The sequence below is a fragment of the Phyllobates terribilis genome, unplaced genomic scaffold (genome assembly GCF_046119375.1).
Source record: "Phyllobates terribilis strain yellow unplaced genomic scaffold, ASM4611937v1 Scaffold_13__5_contigs__length_258822181, whole genome shotgun sequence".
Classification (NCBI taxonomy): domain Eukaryota; kingdom Metazoa; phylum Chordata; class Amphibia; order Anura; family Dendrobatidae; genus Phyllobates; species Phyllobates terribilis.
This window is the reverse complement of record NW_027362773.1, coordinates 160,571,005-160,597,305: the sequence shown is the minus strand read 5'-3', so window position 1 is coordinate 160,597,305 and position 26,301 is coordinate 160,571,005. Positions and strand designations below refer to the sequence as shown.

Genomic DNA, 26,301 nt, shown 5'->3' with positions numbered 1-26,301 from the left:
TTGTCATGACACCCATTCATTCATTAGCTGTAGTGGTGACTCTCCTGAGCCAGTGATTGGCTGCAGCGGTGACTGTCCTGAGCCAGTGATTGGCTGCAGAGGTGACTCTCCTGAGCCAGTGATTGACATTTCCATTCCTTCTCGCTTTGTAGGGTCGGGACTAGGGAGTAATACTCACCCTCACTGATCCTCCGTCGTGGATCTGGTTCCAACACTTATCCACATTCCACCTCAACAGGTTGGAAATGTCTGTTGATCTTGGCTGCAGCAGAGCCACTCGGCCAGTGATTGAGGAAGAGGCCATTTCAAGCCATTTCCGGAGTATACAGGTGGGACTAAGAAGGTACAACCCCAAATACAAAATAGTTGGGCCACTTTTTAAAATGTAAAGAAGAATGCAATGATCTGAAAATCTCTAACCTCTATACTTTATCACACAGAACAGATCAGAAGGTGAACCTCGGACATTTTTCCATTTTATTTCAAAAAATTGAGTAATTTACAAATTGATGGATGGCAGCGACACATTTCAGAACAGCTGTGCCCGGGCCGCGTCCACCATCGTGCCCAGGCCGCGTCCACCATCGTGCCCGGGTCACAGCCACCATTATCCCAGGGCTGTGTCCACCATTGTGCCGTGCCTTGTCCATCATTGCGCCCAGGTCGCGTCCACCATTGCGCCCGGGTTCCCTCCACTATTGCGCCCAGGCCATGTCAATCATTGTCCCCGGGCCATGTTAATCTTTTTGCCCAGGCAGTATTCACCATTGTGCCCGTGCCTTGACCATCATTGCGCCCAGGTCGCATCCACCATTGTGTCCGGGCCATGACCATCATTGTCCCCGGGCCATGTTAGTCTTTTTCCCCAGGCAGTGTCCACCATTGCACTGGGGCTAGTCCCCTCTACTGTCCCCGGGCTGTCTCCCCTACTGTCTCCAGACCGTGTCTAAATTGTGTAACATATTCTCTTGTCTGTAAATGTTGGACAATTGTGGAGACAATTGCTGGATTTTTTAAAGAGGAACGTTGTTTCCTTCTTGTCTGATGTCCGAAACATGTTGCTCCACAGTTCGGGGCTGAAAAGCCTGGACCGGACAGCGGCGGGTTCATCTCTGAACTCTTTTTCTGCGGAGCCGTGCTGCTGTGATGGAGGCAGTATGGGGTCTAGTTTTGTCCTGCTGTAAAATGCACGACTTTCAGCTTTTCTTTACATTTTACACAGTAACCTAACTTTTTTGGAATTGGGGTTGCAAATCTCCAGAAGCCAAGGAGCGGAGGAGTGGCGAGTGCCAGTATCACTGGCTCAGTCGGCTATCTGCTCAGCCGTAGATTGGCACAGTGGACATTTCTACATTTCTGGTGTGACGAGACGGACCAAGAAGTAGAGATCTATAGGAATCGGGTGGATCTCGGAACCGGTTCTGTGTGGGATCGGTAATGGAGAGTTACTTCTTTAATTCCTTTCACCCAGTCTGAGCCCTTTAAATAGTTCTGGATGCCCCTGGGACAACCCCCAAATATTTAGCCAAATAAAATTGCCATATACACAAACCTTACAATGCGGCCGATGCTGAAGAACACGCCGTGACAGTGTATGTGCGCAGTATGTGCTGACACGCACTAATACATGGAGCCGGACAATAGCTTGAAAAAGCTTAACCACTCTGTGGCTGACAATGTACAATTCCCCCATGCCGCCATGACCCTTTCGGTGACAGAGGGGCCATTTAAAGCTCTTTATCCTCCCTTTCTCCGGTTTTGTTTGGCCTGAAGAGGTCAGTAAGTTAAAAGGGTCTTTTGCTCATCTGCCTACGGGGTCTGCTGTCAGATAGCTGAACTTAGCGAGCAAATAAAAGGGAACATCCCTTTGATCGCGGCGACCCAGCGGGGTGTGCGGTAACCTCCTATTGTAGTGTGCGAGACATCGGGCGCTGTCCCCTCCTCAGGGTCACACTCCATAAAGAAAGAAGGACTTAGTAGGAAACAGCCGAAAGGGATGGAAATAGAATAGAAGTCGGGATGGATGTTGGCGGAGGTTATCGGGGTGTTGGGACTCCTTCGGTTACTGGTTTGGCAGGCACATCCTATCCGGGAGGATCCATGCCGAGTCTTGCTGGAAAAGTCCGAACAAACATGAAGCTACATACCTGCGAGCAGGTAATAAGGGGCAGCACCCGGGCGCTGACCCGTAGGATGTGAACATGTGGGAGCCGTACAATCCACGTTACTCATCATACATTCAGTTACATAAGCACGGCTGCGGAGAGAAACATTCATCCTTCGATCACAGGTATTTGTACACCGCCGCCTGTCATCGGGGAGACATTGTTCCTCCTGACACAGCTATGCATTGATCTCCTTATGAAATGGTTAAACATTCCTGAGCCTCCTGTATGACATGCGCTGCCCAATAACAGTCACATATTGCTTATCCCCATGATAAAATATCCCCTATCTAGTAGCTGATAACTTGTGGATCGGCTCCGACCACTGGGAATGAAGTGAACTGCCACTCCATTCGTTTTCTATCAAAGTGAACATGGTTCCAATAACAGTCACATATTGCTTATCCCCCCTCAATAAAGATATCCCCTATCTAGTAGGTGATAACTCGTGGATCGGCGCCGACCACTGGGAATAAACGATGGGAATGAAGCGCACTGCCACTCCATTCGTTTTCTATGAAAGTGAACATGGTTCCAATAACAGTCACATATTGCTTATCCCCCTCATTAAAGATATACCCTATCTAGTAGGTGATAACTCGTGGATCGGCTCCGACAACTGGGAATGGAAATGCACGATGGGAATGAAGCGCACCGCCACTCCATTTGTTCTCTATGAAAGTGAACGTGGTTGTGTTGCGATCTGTACGCTACCATGGCACACAAGTCATCAGAAGTCCGGACCTGCCGAATCTCTGCTGCTTACCTATTGCCATGCAGGTAACTTTGGGGTCACAATCACTAATATTAAGGGGTGCTGTAGGAATGAGATATGTGATCTTTGGCTGCACGGCATGTGCTGGGGTTTTGCAGCATGGACCGAGCATGTGCACCTCTGTATGACATTGCTTTCTCTGCCAATCCTAAAGACAGAGTACTGCGCTCACCTATTTCTAGTAGACCCATAGAATATAAATGGAGGTCTATTCGATCCAGACGGGGATTCTCAGGATTTGAGGTGATCTCAGTAATCAATAAGTTATCCCCAATCTTAAAAAGGACAGAGGATTGCTTATAAACTTGGTAAAAACCCTTTAACAGACAAACACATCCTCGCCCTTTTCCGTGACTGTTGACTTTATGTGTATTTTAAAAAGTTTTACAAAAAAGTTTAAAAATATATATATATTGGGGAATGAAAGTGGTATTTGAGCAAGTTCACACGTCGGATTTGCTGCAGATCATCTCAATTAAAGATCCCCCAAGAAATCTGCAGAACACAGCGACAAAGTATCATGAAGATTAAAAAAAAAAAAAAAAAAAAATGGAATTTCCATTCACTTGAAATTCTGCAGGTAATTAGCAGGAATAATAATTATACTAGACATGTTCTTCCCTCTTGAGGTCAAGGAGAAAAATCTGGAACAATTCTGTGAAAAAAATTGCAATGGAAGTTTGCAGAACTTGCAGTAAATTTCGGGAGCTTGTTACTGAGGTTTGCAGAATCGCATCCTCTCGCCTGTGATCGACTGAGAAAAAAAAAACAATCTACAGTAAATCGGCCTGGTGTAAATTGAGCTTTTAATGTGGGGAAGGAGGTGCATCATTCCTTGGACTGTTCTGGTGGCCAGTGATCGGTGGAGTCTGATGATTGATGTGGTCACGGGCCGGTGAAGTTGAACGGACGCTATTAATACGCCACTGGAAGAAAAGATACAAGTTTCTCAGGAATGCGGCGGCGGAGTTAAAACGAAACAATGTAATTATTTTATAGCCCCGGTTGTAACAAATACTGTTTAAATAGCCCTGGGGATAGAATTCTACATGGATCCAGATTTCTAGAGAGGCACCTGCTGAAACTGCCGCCCTCCCTCCCCTGCAGAGTCCTCTCTCCGATAAGCTCTGAACACAAAGCCAAGAGGATGTGTCTGTGCAGATGCTGCCGCCGAGGGAGCGAGGTAGCACGCAGGTCACCGGAGGGCAGGTGTATGGGGAAAAGCACCGGATCGCATGATCAACCGCAGCTGGGGGAGAGGAGCCGCGCACCTGCTGGATGCAGGACTCACTCAAGTGCATGCATACAATTATCTGGACCCTGCGGCACCTAACCACCAGAGAGGCTGTAAAAAAGGTTACTGAAGATTATAATCTCCGTATTTAAAGTGGTCAGTCACTCATGGACTATTCACCCTCCCGAGGACTGAGCAAAGGGTGTCCGTCTCTCTGAAGGCCTGTTGCTTGCGTCATCTTCAGGTGCAGGAGCGCACTACTCCCCAGCCCTCCCTGCTTGCTCGGGGGACGCTGCGCTCCGGCTTAATGACAGATTGGATCCGCGGCATTGTGACGCCGCCTGCCCGACCTGTGCGCTCTCCGATGCCGCTGCAGTGTGTACAGGTGGGGGAACTAGCATGGGCTTCAGAGCAGCGCTCACAAAGAGTAAGAGCCAGCAAGTGCTGATCAAGGACAAGAAACTTTGTAAAGACAAGTTGTTTGTTTTCACTTTACAATTTTACTCATTAAAGAACATGAAACAACCACTTTAAGGCCTTGCCCTAGGCTTCCTAGGCTATCTCCGGCAGTCTCAGCAGAGGGGCACATGCATCTATCACTCCACTGTAATGGGGTATTTCAGAGCCCCGTTCTCCGGTTCCGTGGACCTCCAGTATCAGCAAGTCACCACCGATCCTGTGGATTTAACCTAAGACAAGAAGATCAGCATTGTGGCCTACTAACGAGGGTCCAATGATACACATCATAGGCCAATGACCCACAAGGGCGAACAATGACCATAAGAGGCCTCCTGACAACTTAACGAAGGCTATAAATGCAGCTAAAAGGGGTATTCCCATCTCCAAAATCCTATCCCAATATGTAGTAGGCATAATAATAATAACAATAGCAAATTCCTCCAATTAGAAATGTAGTATAGTCCTTCTGATTTGCTATGTCACTTTCCCCATGTGCAGGGCATTGCAGTAGCATAGGTATCCACTAGCAACTGTCACCGAGTGGTTGTAACCATCGATACCTAAGCTACTGCAATGTCCTGCACATGGGGAAAGTGACATAGCGAATCAGAAAAACTATACAACATTTCTAATTGGAGGTATTTGCTAATATTATTATTATTACACCTGCTACATATTGGGATAGGATCTTGGAGATGGGAATACCCCTTTAAAGGGGAGTCTGGCCACTGAAAAAGTTTTAAAACACAAAAAGGTATAAAATAGTAACAGAAGTAATATCACATCGACAATCAACTGCCGCTCCTGTTCTGATGATTGCTGAGCTCCTCGCTGGACTGAGCAGTCAGTGATTGGCTGCAGAGGTCATAGGTCCATGCAAATGAAGAGAAAAGTAGGACATGTAACCACTGCAGCCCATTACCGACGTCAATGATGTCCAACATGTCCTTGCAGCAGCCAGTGATTGGCTGCAGTGTTCACATCTATGTCCAAAAGGAGCCGGAAGTACAAAGACTGGCAGAGAAACTAGGAGCAGCGAGGGAAGGTGTAAGGGGAGAATACTTCTTGTATCATTTTACATATTTCCGAGAGTTATTTTTTTTCTTTTGTACACAAGTGGCTAGACGACCCCTTTAAGGACACAACCCCTTTAAGGACACAGAGAATGGGTATATGAGACATAATATTTTGTGATCCCGGTTTTAAGAAGGGCAATGTTGAGCCCACCAGTATGATGGCATCTTACACATGTAATGCATGTTCTGGAGGGTAAGGAGTGCGCTCCTTCTCCCACATCTGTCGAATATTAGGGAGGCAAAAAACCCTCCTAAATATCTGGTAAGAAAGGAGGGGGGCTTGTAGAGAAGCTACACAACCTCCGACTGCAGTCACGGACCCTAAAATCAATAATGAAGCATAGCATATTATAAGACATCCGCTTCTCGCTGATGTCAGCCAGACGAGACGGACAGAAACTCCTAAAAGGGTTTTAAGGAGCAGAATGCCGAGAATTAGACCCCAGCTGTCACTTCAGCCCCGTGGCATCTACACAATCTGCTTCATCAGGCGCAGATCAGGATCCAAGACATTCAAGCTGCAAGACGGAAGGCGTCAGGATGTAAGGAAAAGGGGAGACGCAGGACTCTTGCAAATCATTACTTTGTCAGGATGATTTTGCTAATAGAATTAGGTCTCTGGCAGCATAGGACGTAGAACGGCAATAATAATGATACCTGTCTTGTGGCGATCCAATGAGCCAGCGCTGAGAAGTCGAGCTTTGAATCCTCATGCAAATCAGCATGGAAGTGCATTGGGGGCGTGTCAGTGTATTGAACCACCCCCAGTGCACTTCCAAGTTAATTTGCATGTGGCTTCAAGGCTTCATATCTCGGCGCTGGCTCATCGGCTCACCGCAAGAAAGATGATACTTTTATTGTTGTGCTCGGACCTATACAGCCGTTCCACTGGCCTCTGTATTAAAAGTTTCCCTTTAAATGTCCAATATTATGAATGAATGAATGAATGAATGAATGAATGAATCAAGGGGTGAATGACCAGTGATTGCAATCACTTATAAAGCAGCACAGCATCTTTCTTTGTACCAGTGGAGTCCAGGATCCTAAATGACGGAAGTCGATCTTAGAAAAAAACTGCTCTTTAGTAGCCAGAATATATAATGCAGGTTTACATGGGACTGCAGGATCACTTCTCCTACTCAGTATGACTTGATAAAAGTCAGAAAATTCCTGGTTTGCACAACACAGACATATTTCCTGCCACAATGTGAATGTAACTGGATCCGGTCAGAATGTAACATCAGATCTCATGATCGGCACAAAGTAACTGAAACGCGTCACCACCCAAAATAACTCTAAAGCCCGGGAGGTTTGGGCCTGATGTACAAAGTCGATCAGCGCTGGACTACAGGGCGATGCAAACTGTATGGACAAAAACAATCGTTAAAAAGGGGTTGTTCACTTTTAGTAAATTCCAAATTTTTCCTGTAATGTAAAATAACAAAATCATAAAAAGTTGTCACCCTCCCCAGGTCCAGCTGCTCTGATCTCAGCGCTTAGGCTGCAGTAGTGACATCACGTTTGACAGGTCACATCACCGCTGCAGCCAATCAGTGAGCTCCACGGCTCATGCAGTCTACATCACCAGGATGTAAGCAGAGCACAAAGCAGCCGTTCTCGGGTACTACAGCTCAGATCCGAATCCCTTCAATTGGAGCCGCGCTGCAGTACCAGGAACAGCCACAACATGGCGTATGGAGTTGTACTGTTCCGGCTTCGCACAATCATTACTACCGAGCGCTGCCAGATCTGACAACAGCTGATTGGTGCGGGTGTCGGGTCTCTTAAAGACAGGTGGTCAATAGCGAAGTAATGGACAACCCCTTTAAGGGCACCTACTTACAGATCTCTGGCTATAATAATAATAATCTTTATTTTTATATAGCGCCAAGATATTCCGCAGCGATTTACATACATTATCATTGCTGTCCCCATTGGGGCTCACAATCTACATTCCCTATCAGTATGTCTTTGGCTATAGAGCTAGTGCAGGAAGAAACGCCACGTTTCACCTTTAGATCTAGCACTTCTGTCTAAAGCGGGGTTTTTTTTTCCCCATGATTCGCCACCCCCCTTATGGGAGAAAGAAATGTGACATTTTTGGAACTTTTTTTTAAAAAGTCGCAATTCATGAAAGAATTGATCAAGATTTTAAAAATGGCGGAAAGTAGCGGCATGTCACAAGTTTTAGTGCAAAAAATGACAAGTGACAAAATCTGGAACCCTGACGCCTTTGTCTATACTCATCTGAATACATCTTCTACGAGCCTAAGACTGCCAAAAAAGTGAATTAATCAGGAATACGTGGTGAGATCTCCACCATGCCGCTCACTGGGAGGTTAGTCAGGGCAGGAACACACGAGGTGTCTGATCCCAACGCGGCTGACTCCGGCTCTGGGGGGCTTCCCAGGGGTCGTCTGTGGAACAGTTTACAGGATATTGCTTGTAACATGGATAGGGAAGGGTCAATCTCATTAACCTCCTAATTACCAAGAGCCTAGGACATAAACCAAGTGTAAATACAAAGTCCTGTGTTCTGTCTTCTTCAGGACGGCACCTGCTCATTGTGCACGGTACTGATAGAGCAGCGGAGTCTGTGGATAAACCTTCTCAGCAGGTTTACATGTCAGCAGTGCTTCCACTGTACAGGTGCTTGGACCCCAATAAAAAGACAACTATTTATTAGAGATCCGATGTGACCGTCATGAGAAATCTAGCACAGAAGCCATATGCAAATCATGCTGGAAGTGCACTAGGGGCGTGACAATGCACTTGGATGGCTTCTTGCCTATGGCGCTGCTGCTAAATAGAGGTCCCAGATTTTTTTTTTGATTTTTTTTTTATTTTTTTTAACTCCGCGATCACCACGAGGGTTGAAGGGTTATTCCAGCCTTGTTATGTCAGGAGTGCACTGATCCTCCGCCCCCTGATTTCCTGCTTGCTCAGGGGTGGTGCGCTCCTGAGCAATTAACAGTTCAGACCAGCAATGTCGCTGCACCGCTGACCAGATCTGTGAGCTCCTGATGCTGCAGAAGCAAAGACGCCTTATATAGCAGCATCAGAAGCAAAGGGGCACTGAGGCTGGCCGCATGGGGAGCTCAGCGGCACGGAAGCTGGCCGCATGGGGAGCTCAGCGGCACGGAAGCTGGCCGCATGGGGAGCTCAGCGGCACGGAAGCTGGCCGCATGGGGAGCTCAGCGGCACGGAAGCTGGCCGCATGGGGAGCTCAGCGGCACGGAGGCTGGCCGCATGGGGAGCTCAGCGGCACGGAGGCTGGCCGCATGGGGAGCTCAGCGGCACGGAAGCTGGCCGCATGGGGAGCTCAGCGGCACGGAAGCTGGCCGCATGGGGAGCGGAGCGGCACGGAAGCTGGCCGCATGGGGAGCGGAGCGGCACGGAAGCTGGCCGCATGGGGAGCTCAGCGGCACGGAAGCTGGCCGCATGGGGAGCTCAGCGGCACGGAAGCTGGCCGCATGGGGAGCTCAGCGGCACGGAAGCTGGCCGCATGGGGAGCTCAGCGGCACGGAAGCTGGCCGCATGGGGAGCTCAGCGGCACGGAAGCTGGCCGCATGGGGAGCTCAGCGGCACGGAAGCTGGCCGCATGGGGAGCTCAGCGGCACGGAAGCTGGCCGCATGGGGAGCTCAGCGGCACGGAAGCTGGCCGCATGGGGAGCTCAGCGGCACGGAAGCTGGCCGCATGGGGAGCTCAGCGGCACGGAAGCTGGCCGCATGGGGAGCTCAGCGGCACGGAAGCTGGCCGCATGGGGAGCTCAGCGGCACGGAAGCTGGCCGCATGGGGAGCTCAGCGGCACGGAAGCTGGCCGCATGGGGAGCTCAGCGGCACGGAAGCTGGCCGCATGGGGAGCGGAGCGGCACGGAAGCTGGCGCATGGGGAGCGGAGCGGCACGGAAGCTGGCCGCATGGGGAGCGGAGCGGCACGGAAGCTGGCCGCATGGGGAGCGGAGCGGCACGAAAGCTGGCCGCATAGGGAGCGGAGCGGCACGGAAGCTGGCCACATAGGGAGCGGAGCGGCACGGAAGCTGGCCGCATGGGGAGCTCAGCGGCACACAAGCTGGCCATATCGGGAGCGGCACTGAAGCTGGCCATATCGGGAGCAGAGCGGCACGGAAGCTGGCCATATCTGGACGGAGCAGCACTGAAGCTGGCCACATGGGGAGCTCAGCGGCACGGAAGCTGGCCATATGGGGAGCTCAGCGGCACGGAAGCTGGCCATATGGGGAGCTCAGTGGCACGGAAGCTGGCCATATGGGGAGCTCAGCGGCACGGAAGCTGGCCATATGGGGAGCGGAGCGGCACGGAAGCTGGCGATATCTGGACGGAGCGGCACGGAAGCTGGCCATATCGGGAGCGGAGCGGCACGGAAGCTGGCCATATCGGGAGCGGAGCGGCACGGAAGCTGGCCATATCGGGAGCGGAGCGGCACGGAAGCTGGCCATATCGGGAGCGGAGCGGCACGGAAGCTGGCCGCATCAGAAACGCTCCAGCGATCCTGACCAATTTAATTCCAAGCTCTACCAGAAAGAGCACTGCGTATGTCCGGCCATCGCTGCTAAACCAGAGATGACCAATCCGTTAGGCACCGAGTTGTAAAGAAAAAAAATCTACAGATTACGGTGGAACGTCTGGCAGTCCGTTACGGTTGAATATCTGCATGGGCGATGTTCTTCTCTAGTTTGAGAGCGTTACCTCTGGGTTCTCCGGTTTCTTCCCACTCGGCAGAACATACTGATAGGTTAGTATGATTATTGCGGCGAATGACGACAATCTGAACAACGCTGCAGAATATTTTGGCGTTATATAAGCAACCTAAATAAAAAAATATATAAAAAAAAAAAACTGGGGACCTGCCCAAAATTCTGAAAAGACCAGCTACTTCAATGCCTTCCCAAGTTCAAGAACTGACTAGAACAAAAGGCGCTTTTTCTCCTGGTGTAACGTGTAAACGGCAGATCATTAAATGCTTCCAACGCCCTGGAGGTGAAAGCAGGAGAGCGGGAACATCAAACAATTGACCTGGAATCCAGCCTTCATAGCAGAAGAGGGGACGAGCGAGCCCCAGGGGGGATACGGGAGCTGGGATCATGTCGCTGAGCGCAGAGATGAGAGGAGGGATACAGAAGCGCATAATGAACGAGCCAACGATGGCGCCAAACATGAAGAACATATCCAAGTACGGAGAGGGCTTGGAAGGGAAATAAAGGCAGATGCGGAAATATGTGCAAGATGTGGCAGGAGCACTCGGATATGTACCTGCATTGTACGCCCTGTTCAGACCACGCTAATGGCTATCACTTAGGGGAAGAGGACCAGACTTTCATATCAGGGCTCCTATCAACCTGACGGAGGGCTTTTGGCCTTTATACGGAACCCAAAAGATCAGAAAGTTACCACTACCATGTGGATAGGTGATTACTATCCCACCCAATGCCGACACAATGGGGTAAGTTGCAGACTTCTGTTGGACATACACAAAAAGTCTACAGTTGAAATCTGAACTAGGACTTATTCCCGGAATGGGGAAGCTTCCGGGAGTTATTGGTACAAGCACAATGTAACCTACAATCTAAAAATGAACATTTAAAAGGGTTACCCTGACCTCAGCAAGTCATGAGGGGGTCCCAAGGTAGAGAGAACGGGGCTCCGTTAGAAAGGACTCCGCGCTGCAGCTCTTCACTGTCTATGGGACTTCTGAAGACAGTTGAGCTCGGAGCTGAGACGAGACTCACCCTTTAAGTTCTCCACTTTTCTTCCCAGTTGGGTGATGATATGTCCGGTGTATAAACCCCACCACTGTCAGTCAGTTCTCCTAGCCCACTTAACAAGATGGGCAGCATCTCGCTTCCACGACCACAGTTTTTTGACGATAGGTCCTATGACCTGGAAGTGTCGATTCCTGGTTGCCACATGGCTCCTTGCGTCTAGGAGAGCTCTGGAAGGAGCCATGAGCCGATTTCCCTTGTTTTGCAGACGAGCTTATCTGGACTCACATGGTGTTGATGAAGATTTGTGGCTTCAGCTATATTCTTAGCTCGGCCGTATTTTATACAGTCTAAACATTTTTTGGTTAAGGCTTTTGAGTCTTTGCTCAGCCTTATGGTGATACATCCACAGGACGGAGGACACAGACACAATGTGGCTCCATGATTTACACTGTCAGCGTTGTGTTATATATGGAGTAAAGGAGGAATACTCACTACTCAGAGAAGAACTTGGCGATGCTGCTGGGCTCAACCTCATCTTTGTGCTCGAGCAGCTGGGTGAGCGCATCCTCCATGTAGGTCAGGACGTGTCTCTGAGCTGCAGAAATACAGAGCAGACAGGACAGATTTACTGATGTGCTATTATTTCCATAACCCAGAACACAAAATTCCACATGTCCAGAAGTCAATGACTTTCCATGCCGGCGTCTAAGCGGAGCTCAGGGTCTGAGTGCTGCGACTACAAGGAGCGACCATGGAGAACCCGGCGCGGCCGTACATACCGAGTACAGCTTCATCTCACCTGCTACTCTGCCTCTATAGGGGAACGTGGGTGTCTACACAAATCATCACCTACTGAATAGGTGATAATTGTCAGATTAGTCTTAGGATCGCCACCGATCGCTAGAATAGGGGGACTTGTGTCTCTGCTGCCAGGAGGAGTTTTAAAAAAAAAAGAAAAAATGTGGCACATGTACCCCTCCATTCCAGGTCCATGGCATTAATGAAGATAGTCAGATGATTGCCAATAGTTGTATCTTCAATGCCATCATCTCCGCTCTCCTACATTCATGTACCCAGTACTCCAGTACCACTGCTCAGCTCTGCTCCATCCAAGTCCCCAGTACTCCAGTACCACTGCTCAGCTCTGCTCCATCCAAGTCCCCAGTACTCCAGTACCACTGCTCAGCTACATCCAAGTCCCCAGTACTCAGCTCTGCTCCATCCAAGTCCCCAGTACTCAGCTCTGCTCCATCCAAGTCCCCAGTACTCAGCTCTGCTCCATCCAAGTCCTCAGTACTCAGCTCTGCTCTATCCAAGTCCCCAGTACTCCAGTACCACTGCTCAGCTCTGCTGCATCCAAGTCCCCAGTACTCCAGTACCACTGCTCAGCTCTGCTGCATCCAAGTCCCCAGTACTCCAGTACCACTGCTCAGCTCTGCTGCATCCAAGTCCCCAGTACTCCAGTACCACTGCTCAGCTCTGCTGCATCCAAGTCCCCAATACTCCAGTACCACTGCTCAGCTCCATCCAAGTCCCCCGTACTCAGCTCTGCTCCATCCAAGTCCTCAGTACTCAGCTCTGCTCTATCCAAGTCCCCAGTACTCCAGTACCACTGCTCAGCTACATCCAAGTCCCCCGTACTCAGCTCTGCTCCATCCAAGTCCCCAGTACTCAGCTCTGCTCCATCCAAGTCCCCAGTACTCCAGTACCACTGCTCAGCTACTTCCAAGTCCCCCGTACTCAGCTCTGCTCCATCCAAGTCCCCCGTACTCAGCTCTGCTCCATCCAAGTCCCCCGTACTCAGCTCTGCTCCATCCAAGTCCCCCGTACTCAGCTCTGCTCCATCCAAGTCCCCCGTACTCAGCTCTGCTCCATCCAAGTCCCCCGTACTCAGCTCTGCTCCATCCAAGTCCCCCGTACTCAGCTCTGCTCCATCCAAGTCCCCCGTACTCAGCTCTGCTCCATCCAAGTCCCCCGTACTCAGCTCTGCTCCATCCAAGTCCCCCGTACTCAGCTCTGCTCCATCCAAGTCCCCCGTACTCAGCTCTGCTCCATCCAAGTCCCCCGTACTCAGCTCTGCTCCATCCAAGTCCCCCGTACTCAGCTCTGCTCCATCCAAGTCCCCCGTACTCAGCTCTGCTCCATCCAAGTCCCCCGTACTCAGCTCTGCTCCATCCAAGTCCCCCGTACTCAGCTCTGCTCCATCCAAGTCCCCCGTACTCAGCTCTGCTCCATCCAAGTCCCCCGTACTCAGCTCTGCTCCATCCAAGTCCCCCGTACTCAGCTCTGCTCCATCCAAGTCCCCCGTACTCAGCTCTGCTCCATCCAAGTCCCCCGTACTCCAGTACCACTGCTCAGATCTGCTCCATCCAAGTCCCCAGTACTCCAGTACCACTGCTCAGCTACATCCAAGTCCCCCGTACTCAGCTCTGCTCCATCCAAGTCCCCAGTACTCCAGTACCACTGCTCTGCTCCATCCAAATCCCCCGTACTCAGCTCTGCTCCATCCAAGTCCCCAGTACTCAGCTCTGCTCCATCCAAGTCCCCCGTACTCAGCTCCATCCAAGTCCCCAATACTCAGCTCTGCTCCATCCAAGTCCCCAGTACTCAGCTCTGCTCCATCCAAGTCCCCAGTACTCAGCTCTGCTCCATCCAAGTCCCCAGTACTCCAGTACCACAGCTCTGCTCCATCCAAGTCCCCAGTACTCCAGTACCACAGCTCAGCTACATCCAAGTCCCCAGTACTCAGCTCTGCTCCATCCAAGTCCCCCATACTCAGCTCTGCTCCATCCAAGTCCCCCGTACTCCAGTACCACTGCTCAGCTCTGCTGCATCCAAGTCCCCAGTAGTCAGCTCTGCTGCATCCAAGTCCCCAGTAGTCAGCTCTGCTGCATCCAAGTCCCCAGTAGTCAGCTCTGCTGCATTCAAGTCCCCAGTAGTCAGCTCTGCTGCATTCAAGTCCCCAGTAGTCAGCTCTGCTGCTTCCAAGTCCCCAGTAGGTAGCTCTGCTGCATCCAAGTCCCCAGTACTACTGCTCAGTTTTGCTACATCCAAGTCCCCAGTACTCAGCTCTGCTACTTCCAAGTCCCCAGTACTCAGCTCTGCTACATCTAAGTCCCCAGTACCCAGCTCTGCTACATCTAAGTCCCCAGTACTCAGCTCTGCTACATCCAAGTCCCCAGAACTCCAGTACCACTGCTCAGCTCTGCTCCACCCAAGTCCCCAGTACTCCAGTACCACTGCTCAGCTCTGCTCCATCCAAGTCCCCAGTACTCCAGTAACACTGCTCAGGTCTACTACATTCAAGTCCCCAGTGCTCCAGTACCACTGCTCAGCTACATCCAAGTCCAGAGTACTCAGCTCTGCTACATCCAAGTCCAGAGTACTCAGTTCTGCTACATCCAAGTCCACACTACTCCAGTACCACTGCTCGGCTCTGCTACACCCAAGTCCCCAGTACTCCAGTACCACTGCTCAGCTCTGCTACACCCAAGTCCCCAGTACTCCAGCACCACTGCTCAGCTCTGCTACATCCAAGTCCCCAATACTCCAGTACCACTGCTCAGCTCTGCTACATCCAAGTCCCCAATACTCCAGCACCACTGCTCAGCTCTGCTACAGCCTATGCTTCACAACCTCAGTTCAGCTCCTCAGTTCTGCTATGTCTATCTGCACTGCACCAGCTCAGCTCCATCCCTGATACTACAGTATCAACAACTACTCTGCTCCGGTGTCACCTGGCCATACTGCTTAAGACCTGCTCATCCGGACCAGAGACTTTGTGGATCCACCTCACCAGGTGAGATGTGAGAAAAGGTATATGGTAATGGTTATTAGTGGGGTCTGATCTAACGATTATCATGTATCCATATAGAAACAAGGATGCCCCTTTAACACTTGCCGGGGTTCCCATACGACTGCTGCTCAGGTTGCATGGATAGAGCAGAACCTTAGTATTCAGGTACGTGGCCTCCATCGCTGCTCTCATCTAAAAGCATTGCTCCTAAAGTCTAACCACCAGGTCACTGACCTGAGGGCACAGAGCAGAACCCCTAAAAACTCAGCGTGGGGCGGTATATGGCTAGCTTCAAGTGGATGTTAGACGAAGCAATGACGTCCTAGTGGGTGGAATAACTCGCACATGTTTTTCTCCTGTGACCCCACCATGCAATGTGAAACCATGTAGAAAACTTTCTGAAAAAGGTAAGAAAATAAATCTTAATGACTATTCTGCTTCTTGGCCAATATTCACCACATTTGTTATTTTTGTTATTTCATACCGGTCTCTTGTTCTCCAGCCGTTGCCCCCCGGCGATTCGTTCCACGTGGGCCACAAGGCACTGTCAAGTATCACTTACTGAGCTAAGTGACCTACATATTTGCATGACCTGCAAACCTTCCTGCCATGTAATAAATTACAGACACACACAATTCCCTCATAGCCAACCCGGGCCATTAAATCACAAGCAGCCACTTAAGAGGAAAAAATAATATTGACACTTTCCTATTCGGAGCGCCTGGCCCTTTAAAGCTTTAATCACATGGTGTTAACCCTGTAACGTTTCATAAATTGTTAAATGTGCAGCCCATCATCCACTCACTATCAGGGCGGTCACAATCCTGTGCGCTGAACGCATTTCCCATGACTTGACGTAAAGAGGTTTACATCTTTGTACACAATACAGGGTTAATATGACAAAGAGAAGAGAAAGATGTGGTGTAAAGACGACCTGTCACTCGCCATAAATACATAATTACTTTACCCGGTGTAAATGCCGCTCTTCTCCTGAATCCGGCGATGTTTTTCTTTTCTTCCTGCGCCTCTCCGTTCCTGAGATATGGCCCTCTCTTTCCAGTATGCAAATCGAATCTTTTCAGCTAAGTGGGAGTGGTCCGCAAATCTTTTCTGTGGGCGTGTTCATGGGGACCACACCCACTTAGTAACAAGACTAGATTTGTATACTGGGAAAAGAGAGACCATATCTCAGGAACGGAGAGGCGCAGGAACAAAAGAAAAACATCGCCGGATTCAGGAGAACGGCGGCATTTACATCTGGTACGAAAATTACATATTTATGATGAATGACAGGTCCCCTTTAAAAGGGTTTTATCACAATATAATATGACAACATATTGCTAGGAGATATCAAAGTTATCTTATTGGTGGGAGCCCAACTATCCTTGGACTAAGGAAGTTGTACAGGTAGTTAAAGGGGTGTCCAGCTGGAAAAATAATTAAATATGCTTCAAATAGTAAATTTATACAATCCGTTGATACAGTTCCACTATCAAAGGTGATCCGGGGTCTTGGCACCCCTTCGTCCGCCTTGTGCTGAACACGGGACACGTCATCAGTTTTGTGTGTGTGAAGGGGGCTGGCTAAGTCAGCCTCATTTCTCCGTCACATCCGATACATAGACATAGGGGGGGCGGTTTAAGCTTTGGAGTGAGCAGTCATCCAGCCCCCTTCATGAAGAGCTGATGGCGTGCGTGTCTGCACAAGAAACACTCCCCTGAAAACGAGCAGCCGGGACCCTGAACTGTGCGGATATATTCTGATCGGGACACCTTTAATGACTGAACTCTATTAGTAAGTTGTATACTTTGGTATTTTAAAGTAATGTAAATGGACAATCCCTTTAAAGTGATGAGACCCCTGTGCAGCTCCTTCTATGCTCATGGCCACAGATGGTCCCAAAGCTCAGATCTTCACCGAACATTTATGGACAATCCTTGCAATATGCCATACTCATGTAAAGAACATCGCTTAGCAGACGGCTCTCCATCAATTCTGGATGTTAAGGAGATCATGTAGGTGGAATAATCCCTTAAGAAGCTTTACCGCGAGCCAAGAGGCGATTGGACAGAATGGAGAACGAGCGGTGGTCACCTAAGATGATTTGGGAGACAGAGATTGTGTCTGATATGACAATCTGCCATTAGAACGCTCGGCACAACACCTGCTAACACCACTGCCTGAGGATCATACGTTTATAGGGGCAGATCAGTCACTAAAGGACTTTGCTTCTATCCTCTTGCAATAAACTCTTGTAACCCACAATCTGTATCAGCGCATCACAAGAAACATGAAAGCGCACAATAATAAAAAATAATATAATAATATATAAAAAAGATAATAATATAAATAATACAAAAGATCTAGAGGTGAATGACCACTAATCATGACAACCACTTAACACTGTACTGAAGGATGGTCTCCTACAAGGGTGGTTGGTCTCCTACAAGGGTGGTTGGTCTCCTACAAGGGTGGTTGGTCTCCTACAAGGGTGGTTGGTCTCCTACAAGGGTGGTTGGTCTCCTACAAGGGTGGTTGGTCTCCTACAAGGGTGGTTGGTCTCCTACAGGGGTGGTTGGTCTCCTACAGGGGTGGTTGGTCTCCTACAGGGGTGGTTGGTCTCCTACAGGGGTGGTTGGTCTCCTACAGGGGTGGTTGGTCTCCTACAGGGGTGGTTGGTCTCCTACAGGGGTGGTTGGTCTCCTACAAGGGTGGTTGGTCTCCTACAAGGGTGGTTTGTCTCCTACAAGGGTGGTTGGTCTCCTACAAGGGTGGATGGTCTCCTACAAGGGTGGATGGTCTCCTACAAGGGTGGATGGTCTCCTACAAGGGTGGATGGTCTCCTACAAGGGTGGATGGTCTCCTACAAGGGTGGATGGTTTTCTCAAATAAGTTGGCCATTGTACAAAGGAGATGATGGAACTGAGAATCAGTCACAGACGTTTCACAGTATACAAAACGCATTTAGCCTGATTTCTGCCCATAAGCAATCACTGATCGACTATATACGGGTTGATTGGCGCTCGTTTAGTGCCCCTTTTGCATGGGGCGACTGTATGGGGACAGTCCAAAAGACTTCACACTTGTAAAACAACCGACACAAATACTCACTATCCCCGGGTCCAGCGCCGGCTCTCTGCTGCTGCTACGGTGCCTGTGTTTTGGCTGCAGAGGCGACATCATGACCACAGTGCACATCACCACTGCAGCCAATCACTAAAAACTGCAGTTATGCTAATGTAGAAGACACTATCCGCCAAGCTCAGCGATTGGCTGCAGCGGTGATGTCTTTGCTGCAGCCAGAACAGATTCTGGATCAGTGAAATCCAGGAACCAGGGCACCAGAAGTCGTCCTTTGGTACATTTTATTGGTACAGAAAAATCACAATGTTTCGGCTGCGCGGGGCCTTTATCAAGCCATAAAAAGAGAGTGACATGCAGATCTCTGGGTAAAGGCCCTGCGCGGCCGAAACGTAATTTTTCTGTACCAATAAAGTTACCAAAGGGGGACAGCTGGTGCCCTGGTTCCTGGATTTCTCTGTATTGCTACAAGCTTGTGGAGGGTTGCACCATGTGTGCATGGACAACAGAGTGCTGCACGGGACTCCTCTATTGCAAGATACTGGACCAGCGGCAGAGAGCGGGCGGTAGATCTGGGGAGAGTAAGTGTCATCTGTGCTTGTGGTTCTATAAGTAAGAAATAGTTTGGGAACAAGTTATCTGAAAGTGCAAATATCGTTCTCATAGAGAATGAATATTGTCGGCAGCACATCTCCTATTCACATGGGGCGATGTGCTGCCGATAACAATGCTGCCATACCGGTATGAATGAGTGTTTTGGTCACTCGGCATCAGATCGGCAGCACGTTTGAGCATGAACAGGTCATTAATGTCTTCCCTGTGACTGCCCCTTTAGGGCCAGTAATTAAAGGAACCAATTATCGTGAATCGTCTCTTTTTACTTCCCACTGTCCGGCTCATAACAGCCGCAGCAAAGCAAAATTCGGGAAGTTTCTCCTCACCGGCTGTGATCATCAGTAAGACGGAAATGTCCTCAGGGACAACTCTTCTAACCAAGCTCCTAGAATAATTTGTGAGCGTCCGTAAAAATAAATCCAAACTATAGACCACTGTGCCCAATCAGACTGTAGAGGAAATGTCTGGAAAACCTAATAAGTGTGGAAATGTAATGTACATAGCGACAAGAGGGAACATAAATCTGCTCTGGCTGCGGACCCCAGAACTGAAGCCCCTTCATGATGGAAGTCTGGGTACTCGTAGCGGGGAGGGTGGCTGGGAGCATTAAAGCCCCAGGGCTGACCTCTGACTTTTAGTTTAACTTTTTAAAGGAGCTCCTGAAATTCCTGCTGAACACGGCATGAAGTAAGCAATCTTGATCACACATGAGACCGCTGCTGCCAATCAAAGGTCTCGGCTGAGATGCTGGCATGTATGCAGGTCCTAAAGTGTCAGAAAACTAGCCCCTACTCAGATCCTAAAGAATGAAGAAACTAGCCCCTGCTCAGATCCTAAAGAATGAAGAAACTAGCCCCTGCACAGATCCTAAAGAATGAAGAAACTAGCCCCTGCGCAGATCCTAAAGAATGAAGAAACTGGCCCCTGCGCAGATCCTAAAGAATGAAGAAACTAGCCCCAGCACAGATCCTATAGAATGAAGAAACTAGCCTCTGCGCAAATCCTAAAGAATGAAGAAACTAGCCCCTACTCAGATCCTAAAGAATGAAGAAACTAGCCCCTATACAGATCCTAAAGAATGAAGAAACTAGCCCCTACTCAGATCCTAAAGAATGAAGAAACTAGCCCATGCGCAGAGCCTAAAGAATGAAGAAACTAGCCCATGCGCAGATCCTAAAGAAAGAAACTAGCCTCTACTCAGATCCTAAAGAATGAAGAAACTAGCCCCTACTCAGATCCTAAAGAATGAAGAAACTAGCCCATGTGCAGATCCTAAAGAATGAGGAAACTAGCCTCTGCACAGATCCTAAAGAATGAAACTAGCCTCTGCGCAGATCCTAAAGAATGAAGAAACTAGCATCTGCGCAAATCCTAAAGAATGAAGAAACTAGCCCCCCCTACTCAGATCCTAAAGAATGAAGAAACTAGCCCCTATTCAGATTCTAAAGAATGAAGAAACTAGCTCATGAGCAGAGCCTAAAGAATGAAGAAACTAGCCCATGCGCAGATCCTAAAGAAAGAAACTAGGCTCTACTCAGATCCTAAAGAATAAAGAAACTAGCCCCTACTCAGATCCTAAAGAATGAAGAAACTAGCCCCTGCGCAGATCCTAAAGAATGAAGAAACTAGCCCATGCGCAGATCCTAAAGAATGAAGAAACTAGCCCCTACTCAGATCCTAAAGAATGAAGAAACTAGCCCCTGCGCAGATCCTAAAGAATGAAGAAACTAGCCCATGCACAGATCCTAAAGAGTGAAGAAACTAGCTCCTGCTCAGATCCTAAAGAATGAAGAAAGTAGCCCCTGCGCAGATCCTAAAGAATGAAGAAACTAGCCCCTGCGCAGATCCTAAAGAATGAAGAAACTAGCCCATGCTCAGATCCTAAAGAATGAAGAAACTAGCCCCTGCGCAGATCCTAAAGAATGAATAAACTAGCCCATGCGCAGATCCTAAAGAATGAAGAAACTAGCCCCTGCACAGATCCTAAAGAATGAAGAAACTAGCCTCTGCACAGATCCTAAAGAATGAAGAAACTAGCCCCAGCACAGATCCTAAAGAATGAAGAAACTAGCCCATGCGCAGATCCTAAAGAATGAAAAAACTAGCCCATGCGCAGATCCTAAAGAATGAAGAAACTAGCCCATGCTCAGATCCTAAAGAATGAAGAAACTAGCCCCTGCGCAGATCCTAAAGAATGAAGAAACTAGCCCATGCGCAGATCCTAAAGAATGAAGAAACTAGCCCCTGCGCAGATCCTAAAGAATGAAGAAACTAGCCCATGCGCAGATCCTAAAGAATGAAGAAACTAGCCCCTGCGCAGATCCTAAAGAATGCATAAACTAGCCCATGCGCAGATCCTAAAGAATGAAGAAAGTAGCCCCTGCGCAGATCCTAAAGAATGAAGAAACTAGCCCCTGCACAGATCCTAAAGAAAGAAACTAGGCTCTACTCAGATCCTAAAGAATGAAGAAACTAGCCCCTGCGCAGATCCTAAAGAATGAAGAAACTAGCCCCTGCACAGATCCTAAAGAATGAAGAAACTAGCATCTGCGCAAATCCTAAAGAATGAAGAAACTAGCCCCCCTTACTCAGATCCTAAAGAATGAAGAAACTAGCCCCTATTCAGATTCTAAAGAATGAAGAAACTAGCCCCTACTCAGATCCTAAAGAATGAAGAAACTAGCCCATGAGCAGAGCCTAAAGAATGAAGAAACTAGCCCATGCGCAGATCCTAAAGAAAGAAACTAGGCTCTACTCAGATCCTAAAGAATGAAGAAACTAGCCCCTACTCAGATCCTAAAGAATGAAGAAACTAGCCCCTGCGCAGATCCTAAAGAATGAAGAAACTAGCCCCTGCGCAGATCCTAAAGAATGAAGAAACTAGCCCCTGCACAGATCCTAAAGAATTAAGAAACTAGCCTCTGCACAGATCCTAAAGAATGAAGAAACTAGCATCTGCGCAAATCCTAAAGAATGAAGAAACTAGCCCATGCACAGATCCTAAAGAGTGAAGAAACTAGCCCCTGCTCAGATCCTAAAGAATGAAGAAATTAGCCCCTGCGCAGATCCTAAAGAATGAAGAAACTAGCCCATGCTCAGATCCTAAAGAATGAAGAAATTAGCCCCTGCGCAGATCCTAAAGAATGAATAAACTAGCCCATGCGCAGATCCTAAAGAATGAAGAAACTAGCCCCTGCACAGATCCTAAAGAATGAAGAAACTAGCCTCTGCACAGATCCTAAAGAATGAAGAAACTAGCCCCAGCACAGATCCTAAAGAATGAAGAAACTAGCCCATGCGCAGATCCTAAAGAATGAAGAAACTAGCCCATGCTCAGATCCTAAAGAATGAAGAAACTAGCCCATGCTCAGATCCTAAAGAATGAAGAAACTAGCCCCTGCGCAGATCCTAAAGAATGAAGAAACTAGCCCATGCGCAGATCCTAAAGAATGAAGAAACTAGCCCCTGCACAGATCCTAAAGAATGAAGAAACTAGCCTCTGCACAGATCCTAAAGAATGAAGAAACTAGCCCCAGCACAGATCCTAAAGAATGAAGAAACTAGCATCTGCGCAAATCCTAAAGAATGAAGAAACTAGCCCCTACTCAGATCCTAAAGAATGAAGAAACTAGCCCCTGCGCAGATCCTAAAGAATGAAGAAACTAGCCCCTATTCAGATCCTAAAGAATGAAGAAACTAGCCCCTACTCAGATCCTAAAGAATGAAGAAACTAGCCCCTACTCAGATCCTAAAGAATGAAGAAACTAGCCCCTGCGCAGATCCTAAAGAATGAAAAAACTAGCCCCTACTCAGATCCTAAAGAATGAAGAAACTAGCCCCTGAACAGATCCTATAGAATGAAGAAACTAGCCCCTGAACAGATCCTATAGAATGAAGAAACTAGCCCCTGAACAGATCCTATAGAATGAAGAAACTAGCCCCTGAACAGATCCTATAGAATGAAGAAACTAGCCCCTGCACAGATCCTAAAGAATGAAGAAACTAGCCCCTGAACAGATCCTATAGAATGAAGAAACTAGCCCCTGCGCAGATCCTAAAGAATGAAGAAACTAGCACGTATGCAGGTCATAGAGAGTCAGAAAGACAAGACACGTGCAGTGGGATTTATGTGGGGCCGGGAATGGGTATCTTATCATAGCTCCGTCTCTCTGTGACCATATTGTGACGCGAGAATGATACATCTTTTTGGCATAAAATAAGTTCCAAAAAGTTGCAATCTGCCTAAAAACTTGCAAAAATGTGTAAATATTCCCCCCCCCCCCAAATACACCATGCAAAAGTCAGAAATTGTCCTAAATTTTTAAGGTGTGCCCATCAAAAGTTAAAAAAGTGGGAGCGATAAACTTTCCAATAACTTTAAAACTGACTAATTAAGGTTGATTGTAGAAAAAGTTTCAAGTTTTGACAGAAATCTGCACCTGCTCTTAGGGAGTATACTGTAGATTTCTTTTAAAACTGCGCTAAGTAATTGGTGCATTTTTCCTTATCTTTTTTTTTTTTTTAGACTGGCGTATAAAATGCCAGCGTGGATAATGTCCTTTACCCATAAAGGCGCCAACCCTTCTGAATTGTGTGGCTGAATTATCGGACGGTCATTTGTACGACACAGGCTCTAATGTTAATCGTCAGGCTTTTTGATATGATGTGAAGGACTTTCCCATGAGAACCCAGTCCCCATAGTGTGGTAATATCTGTGCCGGTTGGGCCGCTGATCTGATTATGTCCTCCGGCTGATAGCCTCCAGGACACACAGCCAGACCGAGCCTCCATATTGCAGCTGGACCCTGTGATTTGTGTGACCGCAGGGTGTGAGCCATCACTCCCCCCAGCATGGCGGAGATTTATAGGACTGGGTCTGATCCAGGCCTGAGCTTCAGCTGTGACCTTCCTGTGAAATGCAATCCTCCGCCTGCGCATAGCTCCATGCTTCGTACACAGGCGGGGAGGCGATGCCTTTGAGCCATGATTTACCTTCTCACATTTCCCTTCTGTATTTTCTCTACGTCGTCTTTCTTTAGGAAAGGTTCCCACCTCTTGACAGCCGAGGACCTGAAATATTATTTGAGGAAGTAAAGATTAGCGGAGCCGGCTCAGTGTTAGATCCGAGCTCAGATCCCCTTCCAAAATCCACTCTGAGAACAGCGTCCGGCCGCCACCGCCGCCATCACGTAGGCCCGGCCTAAAGGGAGCGGATTTTACTGCACACCGATAAATCTAGATGTGAGATCGATCGAGTCAGATTTTCATCAATGTGTCGGCTTTTACCATCAGTTTATTTTTTTTACATCTGAGAAGTTTTTCCAATCTTTTTTTGCCATCGACCATAATATTCGGCAGCTCACGGATGTCACCTGCGTGCTGCAGAGTCTTCCCGGACCCATAGACTTGCACCGGCGAGCGATCTTAGACTCGACGTCTCTATGGTTTGGTGCGGACACTCAAACATACACGGTCACGTAAACAGTTCTGTGAATCAGGTGGACAGAAGTCATGAAAAACTGAGGTGTGAATGAGGCCTAACATTCATCTGTCTGTGCTTTCCCCCGTACTTATGTTACCCCCGTATATCAATAAGATCACGCCTCTCCGGAAACATTAATTCACTGATCCAGTCTGTGAATATCAAACCCCGTGTGATCTTCTAGTCTAAGATTGTCAGAGGATGGTTGAAACCTGACTCTAAAAGACCCCCCGAATGACTGTGTGTGGTCACCCCCCCCACCCGAAATGTCCGGCACATTCTCAGAACATTTGCTATTTTCCGGCAGGCGGTGATGGTTGAGAAAAGATGTGGGAGTCTTTACAGACAGTAGAGAGGTATTATCCCCCCTCCTAAATCGTGATAATGGCCCATGTAATTACAGAAAAAGAGCCGGCCGGCTGGAGGGTCCCTGTAATGTGGCATAACTGGACCAGAAGCTGCATTCTGCTGAGCACAAAGCCCCCCGTACACACTAGACAGACCGGCCGGCAGCTCCCACCTGACGTCCCCATACACATCCTGAGTGCTCTATGAAAGTCGCTGTCAATCATCTCTGTGGTGGATTATCTCTTAGAAAACAGAGCAGGGGGTCCGCGCCGTCAGCAGGGGGTCCGCCCAGTCAGCAGGACTAGTGATTCATAAAGTGCGCTCCTTTTACTAAGCACACATTTTAGGATGACCCCATATATTATGGTGAATGTGCATAAATATGTGCACCCCTCCTTTTATATAAGAGCAGAATAAAACAAAAAGCCTTGGACCAAGAGCCTGGAGCAGCACATCCCCCAGCGGATGCTCCCTCGCGCCTGCGGGGCCTCGGCTGGCTCTGCGGGGCCTCGGCTGGCTCTGCGGGGCCTCGGCTGGCTCTGCGGGGCCTCGGCTGGCTCTGCGGAGTTCTGGTCCATGGGAGGCCTAGGCTGTGGCTGCTGACCTGCCATGTGAGGAATGCACGGCTGTCACCCACATGCTGCCGGGACCCTCGCTGACACACGGCTATTTCAGATCACACACGACCTGGAAATAAACAGTCTAAAAGGGGAATACAAACACTGCTGATCGGGCAGCACATGCCCCGGGGGGCTGCTGACCCCCTCCATGCTGGATATCTGGGCATTAACAAGCTATCAGACCTGACCCGCGGGCCGCACATCACAGGGGATCGGATTGCTCTGGATGAGATGAGATATACAGGCATTATTTTCACAGTACCAAACATAAAACTCCACTCACACCGCACATTCACACCTAATAACCCTACAGATAAGACGCATTAGCTCTCACTACAAGTCTGCTTTCTGAAATGAAATAATTAGGCATTTGTCGGTTCCTCAGTTATTCTTACTGGAAAGGTCTTCATAAATTAGTGTTACAATTTCCCATATAACTGGTGCACACCGACCGCGGACTGTCCGCGCCCACCGACCGCGGACTGTCCGCGCCCACCGACCGCGGACTGTCCGCGCCCACCGACCGCGGACTGTCCGCGCCCACCGACCGCGGACTGTCCGCGCCCACCGACCGCGGACTGTCCGCGCCCACCGACCGCGGACTGTCCGCGCCCACCGACCGCGGACTGTCCGCGCCCACCGACCGCGGACTGTCCGCGCCCACCGACCGCGGACTGTCCGCGCCCACCGACCGCGGACTGTCCGCGCCCACCGACCGCGGACTGTCCGCGCCCACCGACCGCGGACTGTCCGCGCCCACCGACCGCGGACTGTCCGCGCCCACCGACCGCGGACTGTCCGCGCTGACACTGTCACACTATACAATAAATTATCAATTTATCGATGCCTGGACAGAAGTGCTCCATGTTCTGGTGATCAGTGGGAGTCTCAGTGGTCGTACCACCACCAATCTAGAAGTTACCACCA

At 49.0% G+C, this 26,301-nt stretch overlaps 1 protein-coding gene across 2 annotated transcripts in view; it reads right to left on the bottom strand.

Annotated features, from left to right (window-relative positions):
- Positions 1–26,301, bottom strand: part of CSTPP1 (centriolar satellite-associated tubulin polyglutamylase complex regulator 1) — a 154,493-nt gene that overhangs the window by 107,584 nt on the left and 20,608 nt on the right. The window contains exon 2 of one of the 2 annotated variants that reach the window (XM_073659555.1): positions 11,925–12,027. The exons of the other annotated variant lie outside the window; for it this stretch is intronic. Within the exon in view, the coding sequence (XP_073515656.1) occupies positions 11,925–12,027 (103 nt within the window). The remainder of the gene's footprint in view (positions 1–11,924; positions 12,028–26,301) is intronic. 2 annotated transcript variants of the gene reach the window in all.